Here is a 23,693-nt window from a genome sequence, read left to right on the forward strand (position 1 = left end):
CATTTAGATACAAAATGAGGTAAAAGGATCAAGCCTACTGGAGTGCTTGTGGCAGGGATCAGCATACACTCATTCTTTAGGAAGATTTGAATTGAGGGTATAATTAAAGCCAGAAGGGTTTTGGGTGACAGGGCATTAAAGCCACGAGTTTAGATGGATGATCTTAATGGTTTATGTCATCCAAGAATGAGATTTTGATGTTCCGCAGGTCTTAGCTTAAATGCCACTTCCTCCGGGATGCCTTCCTTGGCCTGAGCCTGGGTCAGGTCCCCTGTTACATGCAGTCATGTACACTATTATTTTACGCTTGACACACTTAGAACTGCAGTAATTAATTAATCAGTTGTAAAATTGATTATTGTTCGTTAGCTGCCTGCCATGATGATCATCTCTCTCTTTGTTGCTTAGCGCTCTCCAGGGCTATATTGATGTAATTAGATTTTCAGAAACTTGGTTGGGGAAATGGATGACAGAGGATGATGAGGCAAACCTGCTGTTTGGGGGGTGGGTCAGGAGTCCTGCTGTCCCTGATGGTGTTAGAATGTGCTGCTGAGTGTTTCCACTGGGACTTTCCTTTTCTGCTTTCACACAGATCTGCTTTTATTGAAAAAAAGATTAGCACACTGCTGAAAGAAAATTAACCCTTAGAAGACTTATCTTGTTAATGTTCAATTTGTATGTTATTTTTAAAGCTTTCTAATCCAATCCTTAGCATTATCTATTGAAAACAATTATAATTTTCCAGTGAAGAAATCCTTACAATTACCTAATTGTTAAATATACATGTTAACAAGTTGAAAATATAGAAGTCAGGATATAGTTGTTTGGGAAAAAAAAAATTGCCCATGGCTGCCTCCAGATAGAGGAAGAAGAGGAAACCTGGGGATTCTGATGCCATGATGTTATAGTCTTCTAGATGCTCAATATGGCCTGCAAGTTGACTGTTTTCATTCTCTTAATTCCTTAGAGTCATTCTACAATGGGATGCTGTAGTGATATTTCATGTGTATTTTAATAAATAAAGCTTGCTTGAAGATCAAAACACAAAACAGCCACACTAGTCATCCATACAGGCCAGACAGTGGTAGCACACACCTTTAATCCCAACAGCCACACTAGTTAGCCATAGAGACTGGGCAGTGGTGCAGGCCTTCAGTTCCAGCAGTGGAGAGGCACACAAGGCGGGATGACACAGGAATTTGTTCTCTTTTCAGTCTGAAGATTTCGTAGAGGTAAGAACTCTCTAGTGACTTGGCTGCTTTGCTTTTCTGATCTTTAGGTTGAACAGCAATATCTGTCTCTGGGTTTTTATTATTCGTATTACATTTGGTGCCCAACGTTTGGGGTACAGATTCACGAAAAAGCCGTTTGCCTATAACTTTTTAGCTGTCTGTGGGGCTCTAGCTCCACCCAGATGGGCTTTCTTTTCTTTTTTCTCCAAGCTCATGAGTAAGTTTGGGATTTTCCTGTTGTAGCCTCTTTGAAACAGTCTCCAGCTGCCACCCAAACTCCAGGAGCTCCTGGGCTCCAAAGACCACGGGACACACCCACCCTAGACTGCCTAGTTCTTCAAGTGGCCCCCCACCACACGTGCTTTCTCCGAACAATTCTGTGTGTTTTTCAGACAGCCCCCTCCCTCTCTCCACTGTGGGTTGCTGGCTCTCCTTGAACCCCCTTCTTGGGCTACTGCCAAACTAGGTAGCTGCTTTGAAATCCAGTCAGGCTTTTACTGCTCTACGCAGGAGCGGTCAGTCTCACATCTTCCCCGATATCATAGGTAGATATTGTAAGATAATCAGGAATCTTTTTTTTTTTTTGGTTTGTTGAGACAGAGTTTGTCTGTTGGCCAGGTTGGCATTCAATCCACAGAGATCTGCCTGCCTCTGCCTCCTGAGTATTGAGATTAAAGGTGTGCACCACCGTAGCCAACTAAATATTGGGAATTCTTAAAGGTAGGAATTAGTTAAAAGGAAGAGTTTTTTTTTTTTTTTTTTTTTTTTTTTTTTTTTCCACCACGTTGAAAAATGGGAAAACCATTACAATAGAGGGATTTGGGTCTCTGTATAATAATATGCTGGACAATTTGAAAATGGAACAGTTAAATGAAAGGATATCTAATCTAGATGGGATTTATATAATGCCAATTGTAAACATTATCAGCTTTATCATTTTTGTCGTATCACTAAGAAAGTTGGTTAATCTGATACAGGCCCCAGAAAAACCTAATAAATCAGATCACAGAGAGATTTAAATCCAGACAGAATTTAATGAAGAACCAATTTTAGCATTGTATTATAAGAATAGAGAGGAACAGCCTGGTTTTCAGACAGCCAACTTAAATATATCCAGTAACCTTACATGAATTGCCAAATGGCAGAGGCTCTGTTACAGTTAAGTGGACTCCTATGTCAATGTTAGATGTAAGGAGATTCAAGGAAGCAATAGTCGTATGGCATGCATTCACCTTTTGTGAAGCAAATGTTAAATTTGTGGCTAGTTTGTAATAGAATTAATTATCCCTAAAGACTTAGAGCCTGGTTCACAAGTACAATGGAGTACCTGGTTCAGAGAACAGGCTAAGATTATTGAACAACAGAGTAAATCTCCCAAGATCAAATTCTTGGAGAAGGAGATTATGCGATACAGAAAGGCAAGCTGTATGTGATGACCACACCCTGGATTTATGCCACACAGCAGCTTTGAATGCTTAGGACAGAATTGGAAAAATAGGAACAAAAATTGAGTCATTTACTAAAGTTATACAGAGCCCAAAGGAAGCCTTTATATATTTCTTACAAAGATTAACATCAGCAGTAAATAGAAAGATGCCAAATTAAGAAGCTAGACCAATAATAATTGAATTTCTATGTTTTAGAAATGCCAATTCTTTATGTGAAAGGATAATTAGTCTATTAAAGGCAAGGCCAGCACCTTTGGAGCAGTGGATTCGAGATACAATTAATATTGAATCTCATAAACATGATGATGCATAGATAGGAGAGGTGATTTCCAGAGGTTTGAGGAAAAATTGAAATGCCAAATGTTTTAATTGTGGCAAACAAGGTCCCCTTAAGAGGGATTGTAGACATGGTATTCCTAGAAACAATGCTTTTTCTTCAGAATGCCCCTCCCTTCTGGATTATGCAGAAGGTGCAGAAAATTCAGGGATTGGACTAATAAATGTAGATCAATGAGGAATATTCAGGAAAATCCTTTGCTGTAGGGAAACTCTGTGAGGAGTGTCTTGCAGACCTGTATAGCAAATCTGGTTCAGTTGTTTTCTTCCATCATAGAGGAAACTTCTCAGATCAATTAAAGAACCTAATGCCTGTTGTAAGAAACCATACTGCTCTGTATAATAGAACAACTATAGAAGAGAGAACAAAAAATTTAGGAAGAATCATAAAGTGAGTATTTTGGCAAACTTCTATAAATGAACAAAACCAAATTTAAAAATATGAATAAGTGATGTTACCATTGACGGTCTGGTAGACACAGGTGTGGATGTAACAATAATTTCATCAAATCTTGGCATCCAAATTAGCCTCCTCAGGATGTAAATGTTCAGTTTTTAGGGATTGGAACTTCATCTCAGATAAAGCAGAGTGTGAGATGGATCAAATGTATAGGGCCAGAAGGACAAATAGGATTATTAAAACCATATGTGGCTAATATAGCAATGAATCTATGGGAATGTGATTTGTTACAGCAATGGAATACTCAGATTAACATTCCTCCAGTCTTTATAAACAAACCAAAAATTAATGTATGTTTTTTGGGAAAATATTACAAAATATTATAGAGAACAGTTACCAACCATTCTGGTTGTACAAGAACAGGACACAGCAGCTGCTGATATTTCAAAGGCACCGACAGCCCTACCTTTAAAATGGTATCTGTATGGGTTAAGCAATGGCTTTTAACACTAGAGAAACTGCAGGCTTTAGAACAGCTGGTACAGGAGCAACTAGATGCTCAGCATAATGAGGAATCAACCAGCCCTTGGAATTTTCCTGTAATTGTTGTTAAAAAGAAATCTGGAAAATGGAGAATGGAAACAGATCTAAGAGCTGTTAATAAGGTGATTCAGCTAATGGGCTCTCTACAGTCTGGCATTCCTCTGCCTTCTCTATTGCCTAAAGGATGGCCTCTTATAGTTATTGATTTAAAAGGTTATTTCTTCATTATACCTTTACAAGAAAAGGACAGAGAAGAATTTGCCTTCACAGTACCTGCTTATAATAATTCTCAGCCTGCTAAGAGATAACAATGGAAGGTTCTCTTACAGGGAATGCTAAATAGCCGCACCCTGTGCCAATATTTTGTAGGTCAGCCATTGGAAATGATATGTAAGCAGTTTCATTAGTCTATACTTTACCATTATTATATCAATGTCATTTTACTATCTGATTCAAATGTAGATATGTTAGAAAGAATATTTAAAGAAGTAAAGAAAATTTTGTCTTGTTAGAGATTACAAATTGCTCCTGAAAAATGCAAAGAGGAGATTCAATTAATTAGGCTATAAAATAGGCTTACAAAAAGTTAAGACACCAAAAGGTACAAATTAGGAGAGATCAATTGCAAACTCTTAATGACTTTCAAAGATTTCTAGGAGATATTTCCTATTGGGATAGGCCCTCATGACCTGATTAACTTAAACAAAACCTTAGGTGGTGAAAAGGACTTTAATAGTTCAGGAAATTATCAGCTGAAGCTGAGAGATAATTGACTTTGGTGGAAGAGAAATAAGTGAATTGTGTGGATCCCAGTCTTAACTGCATTCTGGTCATATTACTTTCCAAGAATTCTCCACAGGAATTTTAATGCAGACAGAAGATATTACCTTAGAATGGATCTTTTTTACCACATACTTGGAGTAAAAAATTAGAAGTGTATGTGGAAAAGGTCTCTGAGTTAATTCTAAAAGGAAAATTGAGACTTCATCAATTAGCAGGAATAGACCCAGCAAAATTATAATTTATACCTTTTAATAGTGATGGAATTAACCAGTTATGGAAAGAAAGTGAACCTTGGCAAAGAGCTTGTAGTAATTTTTTGGGAGAGAGATTAACAACAACTATCCCAAAAGTGAGAGAATTTGACTTATAAAGAGAGCTAATTGGATCCTTCTCATCATTTTATGGGACACACCAATAACTGAATCCGTATATTCTTTACTGATACAAACCAGGAAAGGCAGGTTAAAATCAGAAAATTTAAGTAAAGTGGATCAAAACCCTTTTAATTCTGTCCAAAAGTCAGAATTATATGCTATTCTCATGGTACTAAGGGATTCCAAAGAACCTCTCAACATAGTTATCGATTCACAGTATGTAGGAAGAGTTGCTTTGCATATTGAAACTGCTGAATTATACCAGATGAGACAGAATTGACTTTATTATTTATTCAGTTACAAGATACAATTAGGAATAGGAATCATCCAATATACACGACACACATCTGATGCCATGTAACATGAGGGGGCTGGCTTGTTGGGGTTTTCGTCCTGCCCAGTACCCCACAGCCGGCAAGCCCCAAAGAAAATCACACAAAGATCTCCATAAGTTATAAAACTGATTGGCCCATTAGCTCAGTCTTGTAGCTCTTGTAGCTTATATTAACCCATTATTCTGATCTGTGTTAGCCATGTGGCTCAGTACTTTTCACAGCGGAGGGGGGGGCAGATCACATGTTGCTTCTTTGGAGTCTGGGCAGGAGTGGGGGGATGGGCTTTTTCCTTCCTAGAATTCTCTTGTTCTCATTGCCCAGCCTCTACTTCCTGTCTGGTTGACCCGCCTATACTTCCTGCCTGGCCAATCAGCATTTATTTAAAGCATGATTGACAGAATACAGACAGTTCTCCCACACCAATGCCATATGGGTCTGCCAGGTCTTCTAGCACAAGATAATGTAGAAATTGGTTTGTTATTGATTGGAAATGTTCTGGAGGCCTCAGAATTTCATAAAAACATTGTGTCAATAGCAAAGGCTTAAAAAAAGACTTTTGTATCACATGACAAGTCAAGGAGATTATAAGGAAATGTCCTACTTGCTCCTTAAACAGCCACACACCACTGCCTGCAGGAAATAACCCACAGGGTACTCAAAGGAATGAAATCTGGTATATGGATATGCTCCATTTTGTAGAATTTGGAAAACTAAAGTATGTTCACCACACCATTGAGACCCATTCTGGTTTTCAGTGGGCAGCTGCTTTGAGTTTGGAAAACATTGTTTCGGTAATCACACATTTGCTACAAGTTATGGCCGTCATGTGGTGCACCTGTACAAATAAAGACAGACAATGTCCCAGCATATGTCTCTGTGAAAATGAACCTGTTTTTTTCCTTATAATATAAAACATACTGCAGGTACACAACACAATCCTACAGGCCAGGCAGTTATAGAAAGATAATATATCTAAAGGTTATATTAAATAAACAGAAAGGGATGATAAATACCCTCAGAAATAGATTGCTTTACTTAACTCTGAAGTTTCTAAATGCTAATGAGAAAGGAATAATAGCTGCAGAGAGACATTGGATAATAGACAAAAATCTACAGAGTTAAATCAACTGATATACTTTAAAGATGTACTGACCTCAGATTGAAAACCAGGACGTGTCACGTTGGTGAAGGGGTTTTGCTTTTGTTTCCACAGAAGAAAAGCCATGGATACCATCAAAATTAATGATCATTTAATCTAAACTAACCTATAAAACTAACAAACTTTTCATTTGATCAGATGTAACTTCCCCAAAGAGAATATCCCCCAAATTAGGAACTATTCAGAACAATTTCAAGGTGGCTAGCTGAGATGATCCAGCCTAACAGACTACTCTACTCTAGCCAGGACTTGAGGCAAGCCCTGCACTTTCCCAGTATGCAGAGACTAGACAACAGATGATATAGCTGCCTCACCCAGGACTTGACAATAACACAAATTTTTCCTTTCAGGATCCCCTAATGATGCCATGTTCCCCAGACAGCAAGAAGTAAATTTAAGAATAAAACAGCCACATTCCCAAGAGGTGGGGTGGGTGGTTTTTGGTCATTCAGTGGGTTATAGCTATTTCTTATTGTTTAGAGGGGTTGGGTACAAGTTGTTACTGGTTATGGCCAGAAGGCACATTGGGCAACAGAGACTAGATTCAGAGTTCTTGTTTTGAAAAAAAAAGGGGGGGTTTATAGATATGATAGAATAAAAGAGTAGGTTATTGAATATACTCTTAAAAGAAAAAAAAAGAGGGGGCTGGAGAGATGGCTCAGAGGTTAAGAGCATTGCCTGCTCTTCCAAAGGTCCTGAGTTCAATTCCCAGCAACCACATGGTGGCTCACAACCATCTGTAATGGGGTCTGGTGCCCTCTTCTGGCCTGCAGGCATACACACAGACAGAATATTGTATACATAATGAATAAATAAATAAATAAGTAAATAAATAAGAAAAAAAGAAAAAAGAGCATATATAGATATGATAAGATAAAAGATAGATTATTGAGTCTACTTTTTAAAAGCAACTACTAGTTTTAGATGTTTTATATTGGATTGTTCTTTTGTATATTGTATACAAATTTTGTATATTGATATAAATTTGAGGTTAATTTTATTAGAACATACTGTACATATATTTCTACTCCTGTTCAAGGTATTGTACCTGTACAGCTTATTTAACAATAGAATGCAAATTTCTAGTCCTTGTTGTTACCAATTGTTTAGGATAAGGCAATGCAGATTAGTACTTAATCACCTATTATAACTGAACTCGTAGTCACTTTAGGTATGTTTTCAAGGTCAAACAAAGGTATATTTTAGATAAGCAGGTCATCTTCAAAGACTTTAGAGGTCTACAGAATATGGCATTTAAGATGGTTTAATAACATAGGTACTTTTTTTATGACAATGAGATATGTCTGCTCTTGGCAGCACCAGTCTACTTCAGGAAAGACACATGGAATTAACTTTCTTTGTTGCATATGCCTGCACATTCATCCCATTATCCCAGTACTCTCCTTCCCTGCACTCTAATCTGAGTAAGTATGATTGGTGATAACAGGCATTCTTTTTTATTCTTGACTTTAGAGGGAATTATTTTTTTTTTTAAAGATTTATTTATGTATAGTGTTCTGCCTGCTGTATGCTAGCAGGCCAGAAGAGGGCACCAGATCTCATTATAGATAGTTGTGAGCCACCATGTGGTTGCTGGGAATTGAACTCAGGACTTCTGGAAAAGCATGCAGTGCTCTCTCTTAACCTCTGAGCCATCTCTCCAGCCCCTAGAGAACACTTCTTATATGTTGATGTAAAGAATGTTTCCTTTCTATTTTTCATTGTCCCTTTTAAGTAAATTTATCTAATCCTTGAGCTTTTAAAAAAGGCATTAGTTGTCTCGAAAAACCAAAAAAAAAAAAAAAAGGCATTAGCAACTTCTTTTTTGTTATTGTTGTTACTAGGCAAAGAATTTTATTAACCTTTTTTGGAACTTTAGTCCTAGGCTTATTCAGCTTAATTTACTGCAAAGAATGAATTATGTTTAAGCAAAAAATGAAAAGAGCTGCAGTGTCCAAGGGACTTGAGCTTAAAAATATTAGCACTCTTGATTTGATCAGATCCAAAAATAAAGACTTTTAAAAAGCAGCCACACTATAAAACAGTAGCTCACTTCTTCAGAAAGTGCCTCCACTCAGTTTCCCCCATTCTTAGACGTGTCATCAGCATTCTCCACCAGATCTGGGACTTCATCATCATCCTCTCCAGTAGCGAGTGGTGCTCTTCTACCCATAGATTGTCTGGGCAGAGCTTCAGCCAGTCTCCTTAAACTAGTCAGACTCTGCCCCAAGCTGGTTTAGAATGCTGGGAAGCATTTCTGTCATTTGTTTTGTCTCAGCGTGGCCTGTAATGGTGAAGGTATTTGCTACCACAGACGCCTGAATTTTGGGGTTGTTAAATGGATCACTGTTCCTTGGTTTGTAAACATGTATTGTTCACCCCTAATTTCTTTAAGGAGAGCTGCAGTTTTTTATCATCTGCTGTGGCTGTTCTGGGAACCCCCTTCTTTCTGCACACTTGTGCCTGCAGCTTACAGTTTTTCCTGGTTCGTGATCGTCTTCTTCTTTCTGCAAGTAGTTCGTTTGCCACCAATGCACACTTGTGCCTGCAGTTTGCTGTTTTCCTGGTTCATGATTGTCTCTTTCATCTTGTCGGAGTTGGGGACTAGGGTTCGTGCTCAGGGGTTTCATGCTGACCCCCTGAGATAAGATGCACACACGTAGGGATGTAAGGTGGGGCCACGCAGGGGACTAGGGTTCCTGCTTAGGGGTCTCGAGCCAACCAGCTGAGATAAGACGCACACACGTGGAAACGTAAGATGGCCAAAAGGCACTAGCTTCTAATCAGATGATAGACTGTGTTTATTGAGTTGGTTCTACCTTCTCCTTTAATTTTTGCAGTACTGGGGATTGAACTCAGGGCCTGGCGTGTGCTGAGCATGTCCTTCACTCTGCCAGATCTCCAGTACTCCCCTGCCTTTAGTCTGTTAATGGAGGAATTCAACAGCCATAGCTTTTCTGATGTTAAATCACTCTCTGCAGTTCTGATAAGAGCCCTGCTTGGTTTTGATAATTTAAATATATATTGTACTTGATACATATAATCTGTGTATTCATTACTGGATTTATCAAGTTTGTATATAGGATATATATTAGACTTTTTAGTCTGTGCTTGCATATGTAAATTTAGGCTGAATGTAATCCCACATAATGAAGGATTTAACTCTTTCCCTGCCCTTGTTAGGTCTTGTTGGTTTACATTAGCCTCATTGTGTGAGATGAGTGCATATCTCTTGTAATTGGGTGTGATAGGATGGTTAAAGTTCCTTACCTCCTTGGTAGAACCTGCCTGTAAATTCATCCTGATCTGGAATACATAAATAAACTTGAAATCATAGATTTAGTCTCTTTAATAGTTACGAGACTGCTTATATTTTCTATTTTAGATTTTTTTTCTGTTTTCAAAGCTGTTGGTCTAAATTATCCTAATGGCCTCTTAAGATTAAAATTTTTAGCACTCAGGAGTCAGAGTCAGGGGGACCAGGCCAGACTGGTCTACACGAGCAGGTTCCAGTATACCCAGGGCTACACAGAGAAACCTTGTCTCAAAAAACAAAACAAAATAAAAGATTAAAACTTTTACTGTTTTGATAACTCTTTTATGTTCTCTTTTTTCTTAGCATCTTTTGTATCATCATCATTTTGCCAAAGTTTATCAGTATTACAAGCTTTAAAAAAAGAATTTGTTTTTTTGTTTGGTTTGTTTTTCGAGACAGGGTTTATCTGTGTAGTCCTGGCTGTCCTGGAACTCACTCTGTAGACCAGGCTGATTTAGAACTCACAGAGATTCACCTGCCTCTGCCTCCTGAGTGCTGGGATTAAAGACGTGCACCACCACCACCTGATGCACAATTAATAAAAGCTCAGAGTCACATATTGAGGTTCGACCTGAAGATATGAAAAGCAAAGCAGCTGGCCACTGTTCTTATCTCTTCCTCAGTCTGAAATGGCGATCCTGCCTCCAGGAATCTCAGAATGACACTGACTAAGAGCAGTCTCCTTCCAATTTACAATCCTCTCTAGCTCTGGGATTAAAGGCATACACCACCAGGTTTCTATGGCAACTAGTGTGGCTACTGGGATTAAAGGTGTGTCTGTAAGACTGACCAGTGGGACTGTTTTATTCTCTGATTTTCAGGCAGGCTTTATTTACTAAAACACAAATGAAATGCTACTACAAACGCCAGACTAAAAATCTTTTAATTTGTTTTCTATTTTGTTAACAATAATATTTATTGTGTTTTCTACTTATTCCTTTTTGAGACAAGGTCTGTTGTAACATGTAGCTCTAGCTGGCCTGGAACTCACTGTGTAGGTCAAGCTGGCCTTGAATTTACAGATATCATAGCTTTAAATCCTGATGGGATTAAAGGCAACCTGTATTTAAAATCACATTTTCTATTTATTTAACTTTTTATTTGCTTTGCTTACCAGTTTCTGAGAAAGGTGTGTTAAAATCTCGTGGTATAATTGTAGATTGAACAGTTTCCCCTTTATAATTTTGAGATTGCCTTAAGGATATATATATATATATATATATATATATATATATATGTATATGTATATATGTATATATATGTGTGTGTGTATGTGTATGTGTATATATATGTATATGTGTATATATATATATTTAAGCCCAGAATTGTTATAAATCTTCCGATATTATTTTGAAGTAGCCCTCATTTCTAATAATGCATTGTCTTAGTGCGTTGTTTTACTTGCTATTATAAAAATTACTTTGTTTTCATTAATATTTTTCAGGTTTATAAAATTTCCCTATTGATTAAACCTGTCTTTTCACATATTTATAAAGTTTCTTGTATATTCTATATGATTAAGTTCAAGTCTTACTGAGAACCTTGAACTTTTAGCTAGTCTTTTTGATTCATTTCTGCTTTTCTTATTTGTTGAGTATTTTTAAATTTTAATTTTGTTTTGTACTTTTTTGTGGCTTTCTAACTTTTTCTTCCTTTCTATTAAGTTCAGGGTTCTTTATTCCCTTTTCATCTCTACTGATTTGCAAGCTTTATGTGTATAATCTGTCTTTACTTGGATAGCTAGTTACCCTTTGTTGTTTTTTTTAACCTTTTCACAGAAATAAACTACAACTTGCTAATTTTTCCAAACTGAAATCACCAGTGTAACCAAGACTCCCCTTACTCCTCAATCAAGAACTGGTTTTGGGGGGAACCCATGCCTGTAATCTTAGCGCTTAGGAGGCTGAAGCAGACATACATACATACATACATACATACATACATACATGGCAAGACATTGTCTCAGAAACTAGAGGCCGGGGATTGTAGCTCAGTGGTAGAACACTCAGGTCTTGGGTTTGAATATTCTCAGCACATGAGAAGTCCCTTTTCACCCACATCTAGTGAGTGCCACCCTCTCCTGGTGCCCTTTGCAGTTAATTACTATCCACATGTCTGGTGGCATGGATTGGTTTTGTCTGTTTTACTATTCTTATATGTGGCTCTTTAGCTGTAATATATATCTTTGTGTTTTGCCTCTTTGTTCAACATGGAATTTTGATTCCTTGTAGATAAATCTGTCTTTTCTCTCCAGGTTTTAAAATTATCTGTATGTCTTAGATTTTCTTCATTTACAATCTGTCCAGATACGGATTTGCTTCTATTGTCCTGCTCGTAATGCGTTTTTCTGAATTGACATCTTTTATTAGTTCCAAAAATTCTAAGCCCTTAGCTTGTTTACTCAAAAGCGGTGGGGCTTCAAGCAGGATGGGGGCTTGAACAAATCTCTGGAAAAGTTATCTTGCTTCTTGTTTGCTGGTTACTTTGGACAAAATATTTCAATGGCCTGCACCTCAAGTTCTCATTTTTTTTTTTTTTACCTCAGATCTATCTTGAATATCAAATGGAAGAGCATGTTTGAATTGCATTGCAAATTAGGATGTCAAACACAGATAGCACAGAGTTAAGCTGGCCACAGACACTGAAAATTGCTGAGTGGATTTCAATAATGCTTTGTTAAACGTTTAGTGAGTGAGCATCGCAGTCTTCGTTACTCAGATTCTTCATTTCCATCTTTCCTCTCCTTCCCACACCTGTGTAGAAACATGTGTCACGCGCACATTTTAGAATGTCTAAAAACCCCCAGTGGTTTAGGTGTGAAGTCAGAATCCATCCGTCCCAGCACTGTGCAAGCCAGTGTGCTATGGTGGGTAGGAGTTAATGTCTCTGCAGTCCATTTTGTCTAGATCAGCCTACAGTGCTGAGCATAACCTTGTCTTAGTATGCATTTGAAACTGAATTAATGTTTCCCTTCTCTCCATTAGATTTGTGGAGATTGTCTTATGAAAAGTTCATAAAATTAGACAGATCTGGGACCAAATCTTGACCTGACCATTTCCTGACCTGTGACATTAGGCAAGTCACTTTACCTTTTTGGTGTTCCATTTTTCTGAAAAGTAAGGTATTAATTTATTTCTGGATTCCATGGATATGTAGAGTACTCTTTTGGCTATGTAAGTGCCTTCATTTTATTCCTGTAACAGCCTTATAATACAGATTAGTCCTCTTAAAAATGGAGAATCCAATACTCAGAAACAGAATAACTTGCCCAAGGTCATACAGCCCACATGCACTGCAGCAGGTGTAGCCCCGAGTGTCTAATTATAAAGCCTATGGCCTTAGTAGTAGCTAAGGCTTTTAGCACAGACCTGGGAGCTAGCTGACACTCAGTAGATGTGAGCGTTTGTGGAGGGCAGAGATGCTCTTATAAACTTCTAGCACTTGATAGTGCCCTGTACACAAAGGCACTTAAGAAAAAGCCAGTGCTTACTGTTTCTCTGCATGCTTCTATTCTTCTGCTCACTGTATGTTCACTTTTTAGCTAAAGGGAAAGGACAGCCCCAGGCCAGGGTGAATATTAACACAGCCTTGGTTGAGGATATAATCAACTTGGAAGAGGTGGATGAAGAAATGAAATCTGTGATGGAAGCACTCAAGGATAATTTCAATAAGACTCTCAACATAAGGACTGCACCAGGTTAGTGGTTAAACCCATGTTTCAGGGAGTGTTACAATGGGATAGAGCATGGGCCTGGCACCGTGCAGTCCCAGCTTTGGCACCACTAACTGGTGTTTATGCACAGTTACTTTTCTGTAACTGAGGAGTTTCCTTGTCCAATTCCTGCTGTAGAATGTAAGTGAGTTAACTGTATCATGGTTCTGGAATCGTGTTGCTTGTGTCCATTAAGTGACTGTCTCCCGTGGAGTAGCATTGTGCTTGGCCCATGGAGAACCAGCATAGCAGTAAGCAAAACCTGTCATGATCAGTGCTTGTGGAATTACACTCTCACAAGGTGGTTTTTTTGTGGATGCTATAAGCATATGTGCGTATCTAGCCTCATACTTCTATGTCCTTAGTCTGCCTTTTTAGTTTGCCCTATTTGGCAGTTCTTATCCAGCACTGAAAACCAAATTCTGCAGACTTGCCCACCTGAGGCCTTTCTCTGCCCATGAGCGTACCAGGAAGATTTCGTTTAGGTTAATAGCTTCCTAAAAGTGGCTTTTCTAAGTGGGAAACGTCAGAACTGTCTAGAAGAACTGTTTGCAGATGTGATAGAGAAGTGGGCTGTCAGCTAATGGTGCAAGTGGGCAGGAAAAATCCAATTGCTGTTAAATTGGCCTTTTGCGAGTTGTCATCATCCTATAGTTAAGTCTGAGACCCCCTCTGAAGGTGTCTTTGGGAACCTCAGCCTCTCCCACGCATGTTTTGATTGGGGAGGTTTGTAAGGAAAATAGAAGATATTTCATGAACTTGTTTCTGAAAAGTACTCAGTTCATTATAAAAATGATCAGAACCACGTTGAGTTCAAAGATGGGATCTGGTGTGAGACTAGAAGGCAGTTCCTGGCATTTGTTAACCTTTGTGCTGGAGTGTTTCTGCCTTTGCTGACAGTAAAGCGTGCCATTCAATCTTTCCCAACTGTTTATTTTAAGCTTGCTTATTATTTTAGGTATGAAACTGATAAAGTGCTCTGTCTCCCCTGTGCTTTCTGCCTGTTAACATTCTGCAGCCGAAACCAGAGAGCAGCTTGAGAGAAGCCCAGGGAGAAATGTGATACTTACAATGAGCCGGCCAGTTCCACTCTTGTTGAACCTATGAAGATGATGGGCTCGGAAAGGGGGTGGGAGTGTAATTTGTTAACTGTTAACCTCTGAGAAAATGAGGGACAGGAGTGAGCTTGAGGGAGATTCCCACTGGGGACAGATTGAGGGGAAGGGTTTGATGCATTATGTTGATAAAGATTGAGGGATAAGCACCGTTACAACTGCACACTGCCCATGTGGGGCCTTCTGTGGCAAAGGCTCTTAACAGCCAGTCAGGAAGGCGGAACTAAGATCTATCTTCAGCAGACCTCCCCTTGGAATCTCCCCTTCTTTTCCTTGGGTTAAGATTGTGTAATGTTCTGTGTAGATTTTGAGGCTGTGAAGAAACTGGGTAAAACAAGCTACACATAGCCCATGCTCTCTGCTAGACTGGCTCTTCTGTATCATCTCTCGCTGTTGCCTGGACCAGCAGCACTTCCCTCGTCACTGCCTTCCATCCTGTGTCTGTCTCAGAGAGCAGATGCCTGTCAACACTTGTCTGAGATGCAGGTTTGATCTCTCGTTCTTGCTGCTTCCCCTTTGTCCTTCATTCATCTGTTTATTTGCCACAGTCGTACCGAGCACTACTGTCATAGATATGGACATGGAGAGGGAAGCTCTGGTTCCTAATGTCCAGGAATTTAGAACCTCATATGAAAGGGCAGACAAGTGAACCGATGCGTATAAAAATGACCTAACAGCGAAACAGTGGAGGCATGGCTTTGGAGGTGGGCTTGCCTAGACTTGGATTTAAGTTCTGTTATTAAGAACTGCTGTGATGTTGGGCAGGTCATTCTGTTTACCTCAGTTTCCTCATCTGTAAAATGGTGGCAACAATAATCATCTTATAAGATAATGAAAGCAAGTAATATTGAAAAGCATTAGCACTGGAGCTTTGCTTATAGGACATATTCAGTCACTTAAACTGCCATCATTATTACTGGAGCCTAGAAGGGTCTGCGATACATCTGAGGAGTCAGACAGGTTCTTGAGATTAGATACCACCACAGCGAGACTAGAGAAGGAGCAAGAACTATCGCAGTAGACTGGGATATCTACTATCCCACGTAGTAGACTACATAGTGAGTTCCAGGCCAGCCAAAGCTACATAGTAAAACCTGTTTTTTAAAAAAATAAAGTATCAGAAATTGGGGTCCAGAAAAAAAAAGTATTGAGGAAAAAAAGTCACATTCTAGAATTTTATAGCAGCCATGCTCCCTCAGCTTACCGAATACTAGGGTCACGAGAGTGAGTCAGCAGACCCAGCTTCAGATATGATTTGTTCAAGGGCTGCTGAGGAAATGATTAATGAATCTAAAATTCAATGAATTGAGTGATTCAGTGTTATTAAGATACCAGTTCTCTTCAGCTTGATTTACTGATGTGTGGAAACCTGGAACTGAAATTTCTAAGTGATTATAGTTACTTTGTTGTTGTTGTTTGTTCATGTTTTGTTTCCTGAGACAGGGTTTTCTGTGTAGCCTTGGCTGTCCTGGAACTCACTCTGTAGAACAGTCTGGCCTCTAACTAACAGATCTGCCTACCTCAGCCTTCTAAGTGCTGGGATTAAAGGCGTGTACCACCACCACTAGGCTGTTTTGTAATACTTAAAGTAGACATCTATACTTTCTTAGTTAAGTTTATTCTTGTTTTTAAGTTATGGTGAATTAAATAGCTTTTATAATTTCAAAAAAAGGAGAAGTATATTCCTAAAGAAGGAAAAAATACATGCAAGGATATTAGTTTGATTAAAATACAAAACTTCCCAAAAAATAGTAACAGCATTATTGGATCTTAGTTATAATGCTTTTCAATATAGTTTTAAGTCTAATCCTCATTAAAGCCCTTGAAGTACAGTTTTTGTCTTATTTAAAGATCAGGAAATGGAGGCCCAGAAGGTGCTTAGAATCTGGAAGCAGTGAGCTGCTATTTGAATTTAGGTATTTGGATTTTAGAATCATGGTGACTTTTTTATTTTTATACTCCGATACTTTTTCAGGTTACAACCAGTGGTGTCGACCCCTGTCTGTCATGATGACACTGAACCTGGTCGAGTACTCCAGATCAGGTCATTGGGTCACAGTGTGGTGTTTACTGCATTAGTCCTGCACTGTATTTGAGAATAGCTTTAGTTTATTTCAAGGATACCTGCCCACCTCTACAACCCCATTCTCTTTGTGTCTCAGAAAGAGCCATCCATGAGTGGTTCTTACTGTGAGTGGTAAGGGTTTCATTTGCATAGGAAACAGGGACTTTGAAGAACTTTCTATCTAGAGCTGTGGGTTTATTTATCTTTTTTTGACTTGAAAAAATTTGCCCAGGACTTTACAGAATTCAGGTGTGCAAAAATATAAGATTTAGTGTGTGTGTGTGTGTGTGTGTGTGTGTGTGTGTGTAGTGTGTGTGTGTGTGTATGTGTGTGTGTGTGCGTGCACGTGTGCATGTGTGTGTGTGCATGGTACTTGTTTCTGAAGGGGTTCTTAGGACCAAAGGCAAGGGTGGCAAGAGGAACTTGTTCTAAACTGGCTGTGTGCTAGAATTGTATGGTGAATTAAAACATCACAACAGAATCAGGATTTCTGGGGGTGCAAGAGTACGGGCTAAAGCCTTGATGATTCTGTGCTCAGAACTGTGTAGAGAAGGGAAGGACTTCCTGAAATCAGACTGGAGCACACTTGAGCTTGACTCTTGGCTCTTGATTGTTTTTCACTTGATAACTTTGATCTTGGTCCATTTATCTTCCTCAAGTTTCATTTTCTCATCTCTAAAGTGGTGGTAATAATAATAGCATTTTTATTAATAATACTGAGGGGCAGGAGGAGTTAACTTTCCAGTGCTTGTTCTTTGGTATGTCATGTAGCTGGCCGTTTCTCCAGTGACTGCTGGAATCGTCACTAATTCTGTAAGCAGCAGCTATTTTTATGCTGAGTTGGAAACCGAGAGAGAGGGTAGGTGATTTATTCCTTAGTGGTCTTCTAGCTAGGAAGTGGCAGAGTTACTGACAGGAGGATCAGTACTTTTCAGTTTCAGCTTTGTGCTAGATAGTTTACTATATCAACTCCACACAGCTAAAATCATCCGAGAGGTGGGAACCTCATGTGAGAAAATGCCTCTATAAGATTAGCATGTAGGCAAGCCTGTGGGCATTTTCTTAAGTAGTAATTGATGGGGGAGGGCCCAGCCATTGTGGGCAATACTTTTCCTGTGCTTGTGGTCCTGGGTTCTAAAGCCAGTAATCAGCACCCCTCCATGACCTCTGCATCAGCTCTTGCTTCCAAGTTCCTGCCCTGCTTGAGTTCCTGTCCTGGCTTCCTTCATTGATGATCTGCCCTATGTCACAGGAAAGGCTTTAAGTCCAGGCAAACCAGAATGGTTGCTTATTAAGTAAGGAATTCCCACGTGGTTCATTGCATACTCTATCCACTGCCTGAAAATGCTCCTCTGAACAGCCTTGTCACATTGGGAAGGGATTCCTGTGTGTTTGTTGAATTTTAGAGAAAGATATCTAATTTAGATAAATTAGATAAAGAGATATGGGCTTCTAAAGTCTTTTAGAATTCTAAAACCTTCTTGCTTTTTCCTTAGGATCTCTTGATCATATTACTGTGGTAACTGCTGATGGGAAGCTTGCTTTAAATCACATTGGCCAGATCTCCATGAAGTCGCCGCAATTGATTCTGGTGAATATGGCCAGTTTCCCAGAGGTAAGGTGCCTTATGGAAGGGTGTCTGTCTTTAGTCTTTTGAATAGTGGGGGTTTGATCAGGTCAGAAAGAAATGTTCCCTTTAGTTTGGGAAGGAATTTATTAAAGAAAATATAGGACAAGATAGTCTCTTATCTCTAAAGTTTTAAAAAATGATTATCTTTTTTTTATGTACATTGGTGTTTTGCCTGCGTGTATGTCTGTATGATGGTGTCAGATCTCCTGGAACTTCTGAAAAAATTGTCCAGGATTTTATAGAATTCCGGTGTGGAAAAGTTCAGATCCAGGAAAACAATGATATATTTGTATCACTGTATATAGTTGTGAGCTGCCATTTAGGTACTGGGAATTGAACCTGGGTCCCATGGAAGAGCAACCAGTGCTCTCAACCACTATTTCTCCAGCCTCATCTCTTAAGTTTTTACCCGTTAAATGCAAATATTATAGCAACCAAGTAAGTAATTCGAAAAGCAATAATGGAGAGGTTGTAATTGGCTTTTGGGGCAGTGTAAGGCTTTGATAACCTGTTATCTTAGTTACTTTTCTATTGCCATGACAAAACACTATTATTAGGGCAGTTTATAATAAAAAAAAAAGCATTTAACTTGAGGCTCACAGTTCTAGAGAGTTAGTCTGTGACCATGATGGAGGGAGAACATGGCAGCAGGTAGGCATGGAGCTAAAGCATAGGTAAAAACTTTTGAAACCTCAAAACTGACCCTCCAATGACTCGCCTTCTAGAAGACCACACCTCCTAATCCTTCCCAAACAGTTCCAACAACTGGAGACCACACATTCAAATATGTGAGCCATAGAGGGGGATTCTCATTCAAATCAGCATGCCTGGAAACCATGTGGCCTATCTGTGGGGCACCTCTGTCCAGTTCTTGTTGATAATTGCCAGGCAGAAATGTAGGCCTGGTAATTAGTATTAACAGATGCTCCAGTTTTTATTTCCAAGAGACATCAGTAACCCCAAATTTTGTACAAAGTCTTTTTGTTCTCTAAATGTTTTGGACTGGTTTACTTTTCTCTTTTTAAAATATGGGCATCCAGGAGGGCTGGCATGTGCTTGTTATCTTAAGTCTTGGGAGGTGGAGGCAGGATAATCAGGAGTTCAAGGATAACTTAGGCTACACAAAACAAACAAAAAACCTTGAGTTGAAATAAAACATTTTAATGGGCCAGATATGGCCTGAGAGCTGCCATTTTGTTACTTCTGTATTAGAATTTAGAGAAGACCCTCCAGGACTTCACCTTCTTTCAGACTAGACGGAACAATATAAGTAATGCCTGGCGTTAGAGAATTACATTTAACCTTGGGGCTCTATGGTTTTAACTGTAGTTGAGAAACCTAGAAAACGTGAAATCCAGTCCTTTCTCTGCCTTTTCCTTTGGCAAGTTACTTCCTCTTCTGCTGCCATCGCCTGACATCCTGTTCTGGTGTCTGTGTCAGTAGTTGTGCTCATGTTAGGCTTTGCGTTGGATTTGACAAACCAGTTTAACAGTAGGAGCAGAACAAACCGTTTCCAGTCAGAAGGGTCCTGCGACTGATGCAGCAGGCGCACTTTTAGATTTGTTGAACCACTGCCCTTCTCCGTTCTCCATCCTGCAGCCACAGTGAACTTTAATGTTTCAAGGTATATGTTGGATTGTATCATTCTCACAATTCAAATGATCTTTAAGAAGTGAAAATTCAAAATGTTTACTGTGGACAAAAAAGGCTTTGGTGATCTGGCCTCAGCCTGCATCCAGTCTCTGCAGTCCTGGTCTTCCTGGTACTCTGCTGTACTCAGACTGGCCTTAGAATACATCATGACTATTACACCCCCAGGGTCTTTGTAGGTACTCTTCTTGTGACTTGGAACATTTTCTGCTGGTTATTTGCCACTCATGTTTTGAATTACAATGTAGATGTCACTTTTTCACTAGATTGTAAGCTTGCAGTAGAAGAGTCATATATAACTTTTTCATTGTGTTCACATCAAACAGTGCTGGGCACATGGAATTGCTCCATACATTGTCTTTACATTGGTGGATATGTGTTATTAGGTATATGGAAGGGAAGCACTCATTCATGGCGTTACTGAGGAGCATAGAAGCAGATAAAAAGGAACTGTCAACTTGTCCCCTGTTGTCCCCCTCTGAACCCCTGAGGCGTCTCTGCCCTGTTCATCTAATTCCATAGGCACTGTAGGCCAATTTAGGGACTAGCCTCCTAATTACACAGCTTGAAGACCTCATCAGGCAGATTGCTTTCCAGAGCCAACCACTTCTGTTATTAAATGGCAAATGATATTCACAGAAGTAGCACCTGATTGGCCACCAGAGCATCTCTTATGAAGCAGGAGGAGGTATTAACTGCTTAATTTTTTCTTAGGAAGTTGGAATATATTTTCTTCTTTGAGCTAAATTATCTTTGCCATTTCTCTAGTGTGCCATCCCCTGGGTTCTGGAAAAAGCTTACCCAGCATCTCAGTAGAGGGCACAGACATAGGCACAGTGAGGAAGTGTGAGTTTCTTTATCTCATCTGGTGGGTGCATAAACCAGCAGCTCTAACTAAACACTTCCTTCCCCCGGCTTTAGAATCTGCCCATAGAGTACTGAGGTTCATGGCTTCAAAATGCTCAGCTAATCCTCCTTGTGTCTATAGAATTTCTTTTTGTTTCATGTGCAGTTGACTTTATTTCCATGCCTGGACATTTCTGTGTCATGCTGTTGTGACACAGTGCAGATTTACATGTATAATCTTTCAAACACAATGAAGCCAAAACCTGTGTTTCATTTGTTTAGTGTATATTCTGCTTGATAAATTATGCACACAGCTGTCCTCTTCCTAAACATGCCTGAAGCTACAGTTAATGATGGGAAAGAAGAGAAGTGAATGAAAGCAGCGTCATTTGTGCAAAAGCAAATAACAGTGACAAGGGTAACATCCATTATTTGTAGATGAGGCAGCAGGCTCAGAGAAGGGAAATGCCTTCCCTAGCTTCACACTGTTAGGCACATAGTTCTGCTCGACACGCAGGCTTGTACTCTTTCCACCATCCTGCATTAACTCGCCGATGTCTTTTGCATTCTCCAAGTGAGTAGGTTTTATGTGGAGGGCCGGAAACTATTGGTGGTTAGAGATACTAGAGGTTTATTTTCAGTACCTTGTATTCTAGGGATTCACTGAGGTATAAAGAAATGAAAGGGGCTGGAAAGATGGCTCAGTGGTTAAGAGCACCACCTGCTCTTCCAAAGGTCCTGAGTTCAATTCCCAGCAACCACATGGTGGCTCACAACCATCTGTAATGGGGTCTGGCGCCCTCTTCTGGCAGCAGGCATACATGGAGGCAGACTGTTGTATACATAATAAATAAATAAATCTTTAAAAAAAAAAATGGAAGGCCGGTAATTGATATGGCACTAACAGAGTTGACTCTGAATTCTCAAGAACTTGTTTACCTGTATACAGACATTTTGCTATCTTTTGTCCATTATTGTGGGTTGGCAAGGACAGGCATTGCTAATTAATTGATAGTGGAACTCTTCTCTGCCAGTCCCCAGATTGGGTCAGTAATCTTTCTCAATATACAGTATGCCAGTATCCATTGCCAGTTGGTTAGTATTGAGAACAAAGCAACCAGTCTGCCTTGTGATACCAGGGAGTGTTCCCCTCCAGTGACAAAATTAAAAGCTAAAGATAAGGAATGGAAATTGTATATGCATGTATCCCTTTTTTGTTTGACCTATGAATAGTTTAAACATACTGTTAGGGAAATGACTGTAGTTTCCTAAGGCCTGAATCCTACTGTGTCAAACCAAAATATACATACCTAGATAGATTAGAAGACTTACTTTCAGTAAGTTTCTTTATGAGAAATCTTAATTAACATTTTTCCCTAAATATGAAGACATAAAGAAACTAAAATGTAAAGTTAGGTTTTGAAGTAAAGTCAGGAGATACATTCTCCAGGTAACTTAAATGGAATTACTAAGAGTATTCTTTCAGCAAGCTTTTGTGCTCCACTGGCACTGCAGCTTCCACTGTGCAGTGGGAATAGTGAGACACCGCCTAGCTTGATGTTTGAGTGAGTACTCGTTCATCTGCAGGGGAGGGTTGCGTGGACTGAAAAGGAGCTTGGTGGTAGTAGAGTATGGTGGTTTGAATGGGAATGGCTCCCATAGACTCACGTGTTTGGATGCTTGGTATATAGGGAGCGGAACTATTAGGAAGTGTGGCCTTGTTGGAGGAAGTGTGTCACTATGGAGGCAGGCTTTAAGGTCTCATATGCTCAAGCTAGGCTAGTGTGACAGTCTCCTTCTGCTGCCTATGGATCAGGATGTAGAACTCTCAGCTCCTTCTCACGTCTGCCTGCATGCTCTCATGCTTATCGCCATGATGATAATGGGCTAACCTCTGAAACTGTAAGCCAGCCCCAACTAATTGTTTTCCTTTAAAGAGTTACTGTGGTCGTGGTGTCTCTTCACAACAATGAAAACCCTACCTAAGACATAAGGGTGTGATAGCAGTGTTTTCTGGGTTATGTGGTGAGAAGCTATAGAAGGTTAGGAGGTGGGAGCTAAAGCTTCCTCTTTAAAGTGGGGACTCTTCCTTTACTCTTAACTCTACAAATGATTTTATAAAGATGACTGTTCTCTGCAAGGAGATTTTTCTTTATTTTTGCTCAGTTAATTTGTTTATTTTTACGTATAAGAGTGCTTATGTGTGCACTGTGTGCATGCATTATTCACAGGGGCCAGGAGATGGTGTTGGGTCTCCTGGAATTGGAGTTACAGATGGTTGTAAGCTGCTGTGAACAAAGTGTGGGTGCCCTGTAAGAGCAGCAAGCACTCTTAACTGCTGAGCTGTCTCTCCACTTTTATATATATTGTTCATAGTTGTTTCCTTATGTAATAATTACTGAATACATTGAGCTTGAGGATCTGTAAAGAGAATAAAGACAAAGTAACAACATTAGACCAAATGCAGCTCAGCCTCTCCTTACCCTTGAAAGTAACTGAAGTTTGATAGGTTGTCTCTTTTATTGCATCTTTCTTGGGCTGTCAAGGAATGCTGTCTATTCTAAAGGATGTGACTTTACCCTGTAGGCTCCTAGTTCATAATAAACAAGTGGTGCTTGGTTATAGCAGAAATTCCTTTCCAACACTGAAGGCCTATGATTTGAGGCAACATTTAAAAAATTTACTGTAAATACTTATATTTTGCACACTCTTAGGTTCTATACATATGTGTATGGTTGATCTGGTTTGT

General features: G+C 39.4%; 1 protein-coding gene and 1 pseudogene across 3 annotated transcripts in view; one reads left to right on the forward strand and one right to left on the reverse strand.

Annotated features, from left to right (window-relative positions):
- Mrrf (mitochondrial ribosome recycling factor) overlaps positions 1–23,693 on the forward strand; it is a 69,766-nt gene that overhangs the window by 5,821 nt on the left and 40,252 nt on the right. For 2 of the 3 annotated variants that reach the window (XM_038336103.2, XM_038336101.2), the window contains exons 3-4: positions 13,468–13,623; positions 18,315–18,433. In XM_038336103.2, coding sequence (XP_038192031.1) covers positions 13,468–13,623; positions 18,315–18,433 — 275 coding nt within the window. The remainder of the gene's footprint in view (positions 1–13,467; positions 13,624–18,314; positions 18,434–23,693) is intronic. The other variant, XM_038336102.2, reaches the window with a different exon arrangement.
- On the reverse strand, positions 8,685–9,197 carry LOC119818577 (annotated as a pseudogene).

This window comes from Arvicola amphibius, chromosome 7 (genome assembly GCF_903992535.2).
Source record: "Arvicola amphibius chromosome 7, mArvAmp1.2, whole genome shotgun sequence".
NCBI lineage: Eukaryota > Metazoa > Chordata > Mammalia > Rodentia > Cricetidae > Arvicola > Arvicola amphibius.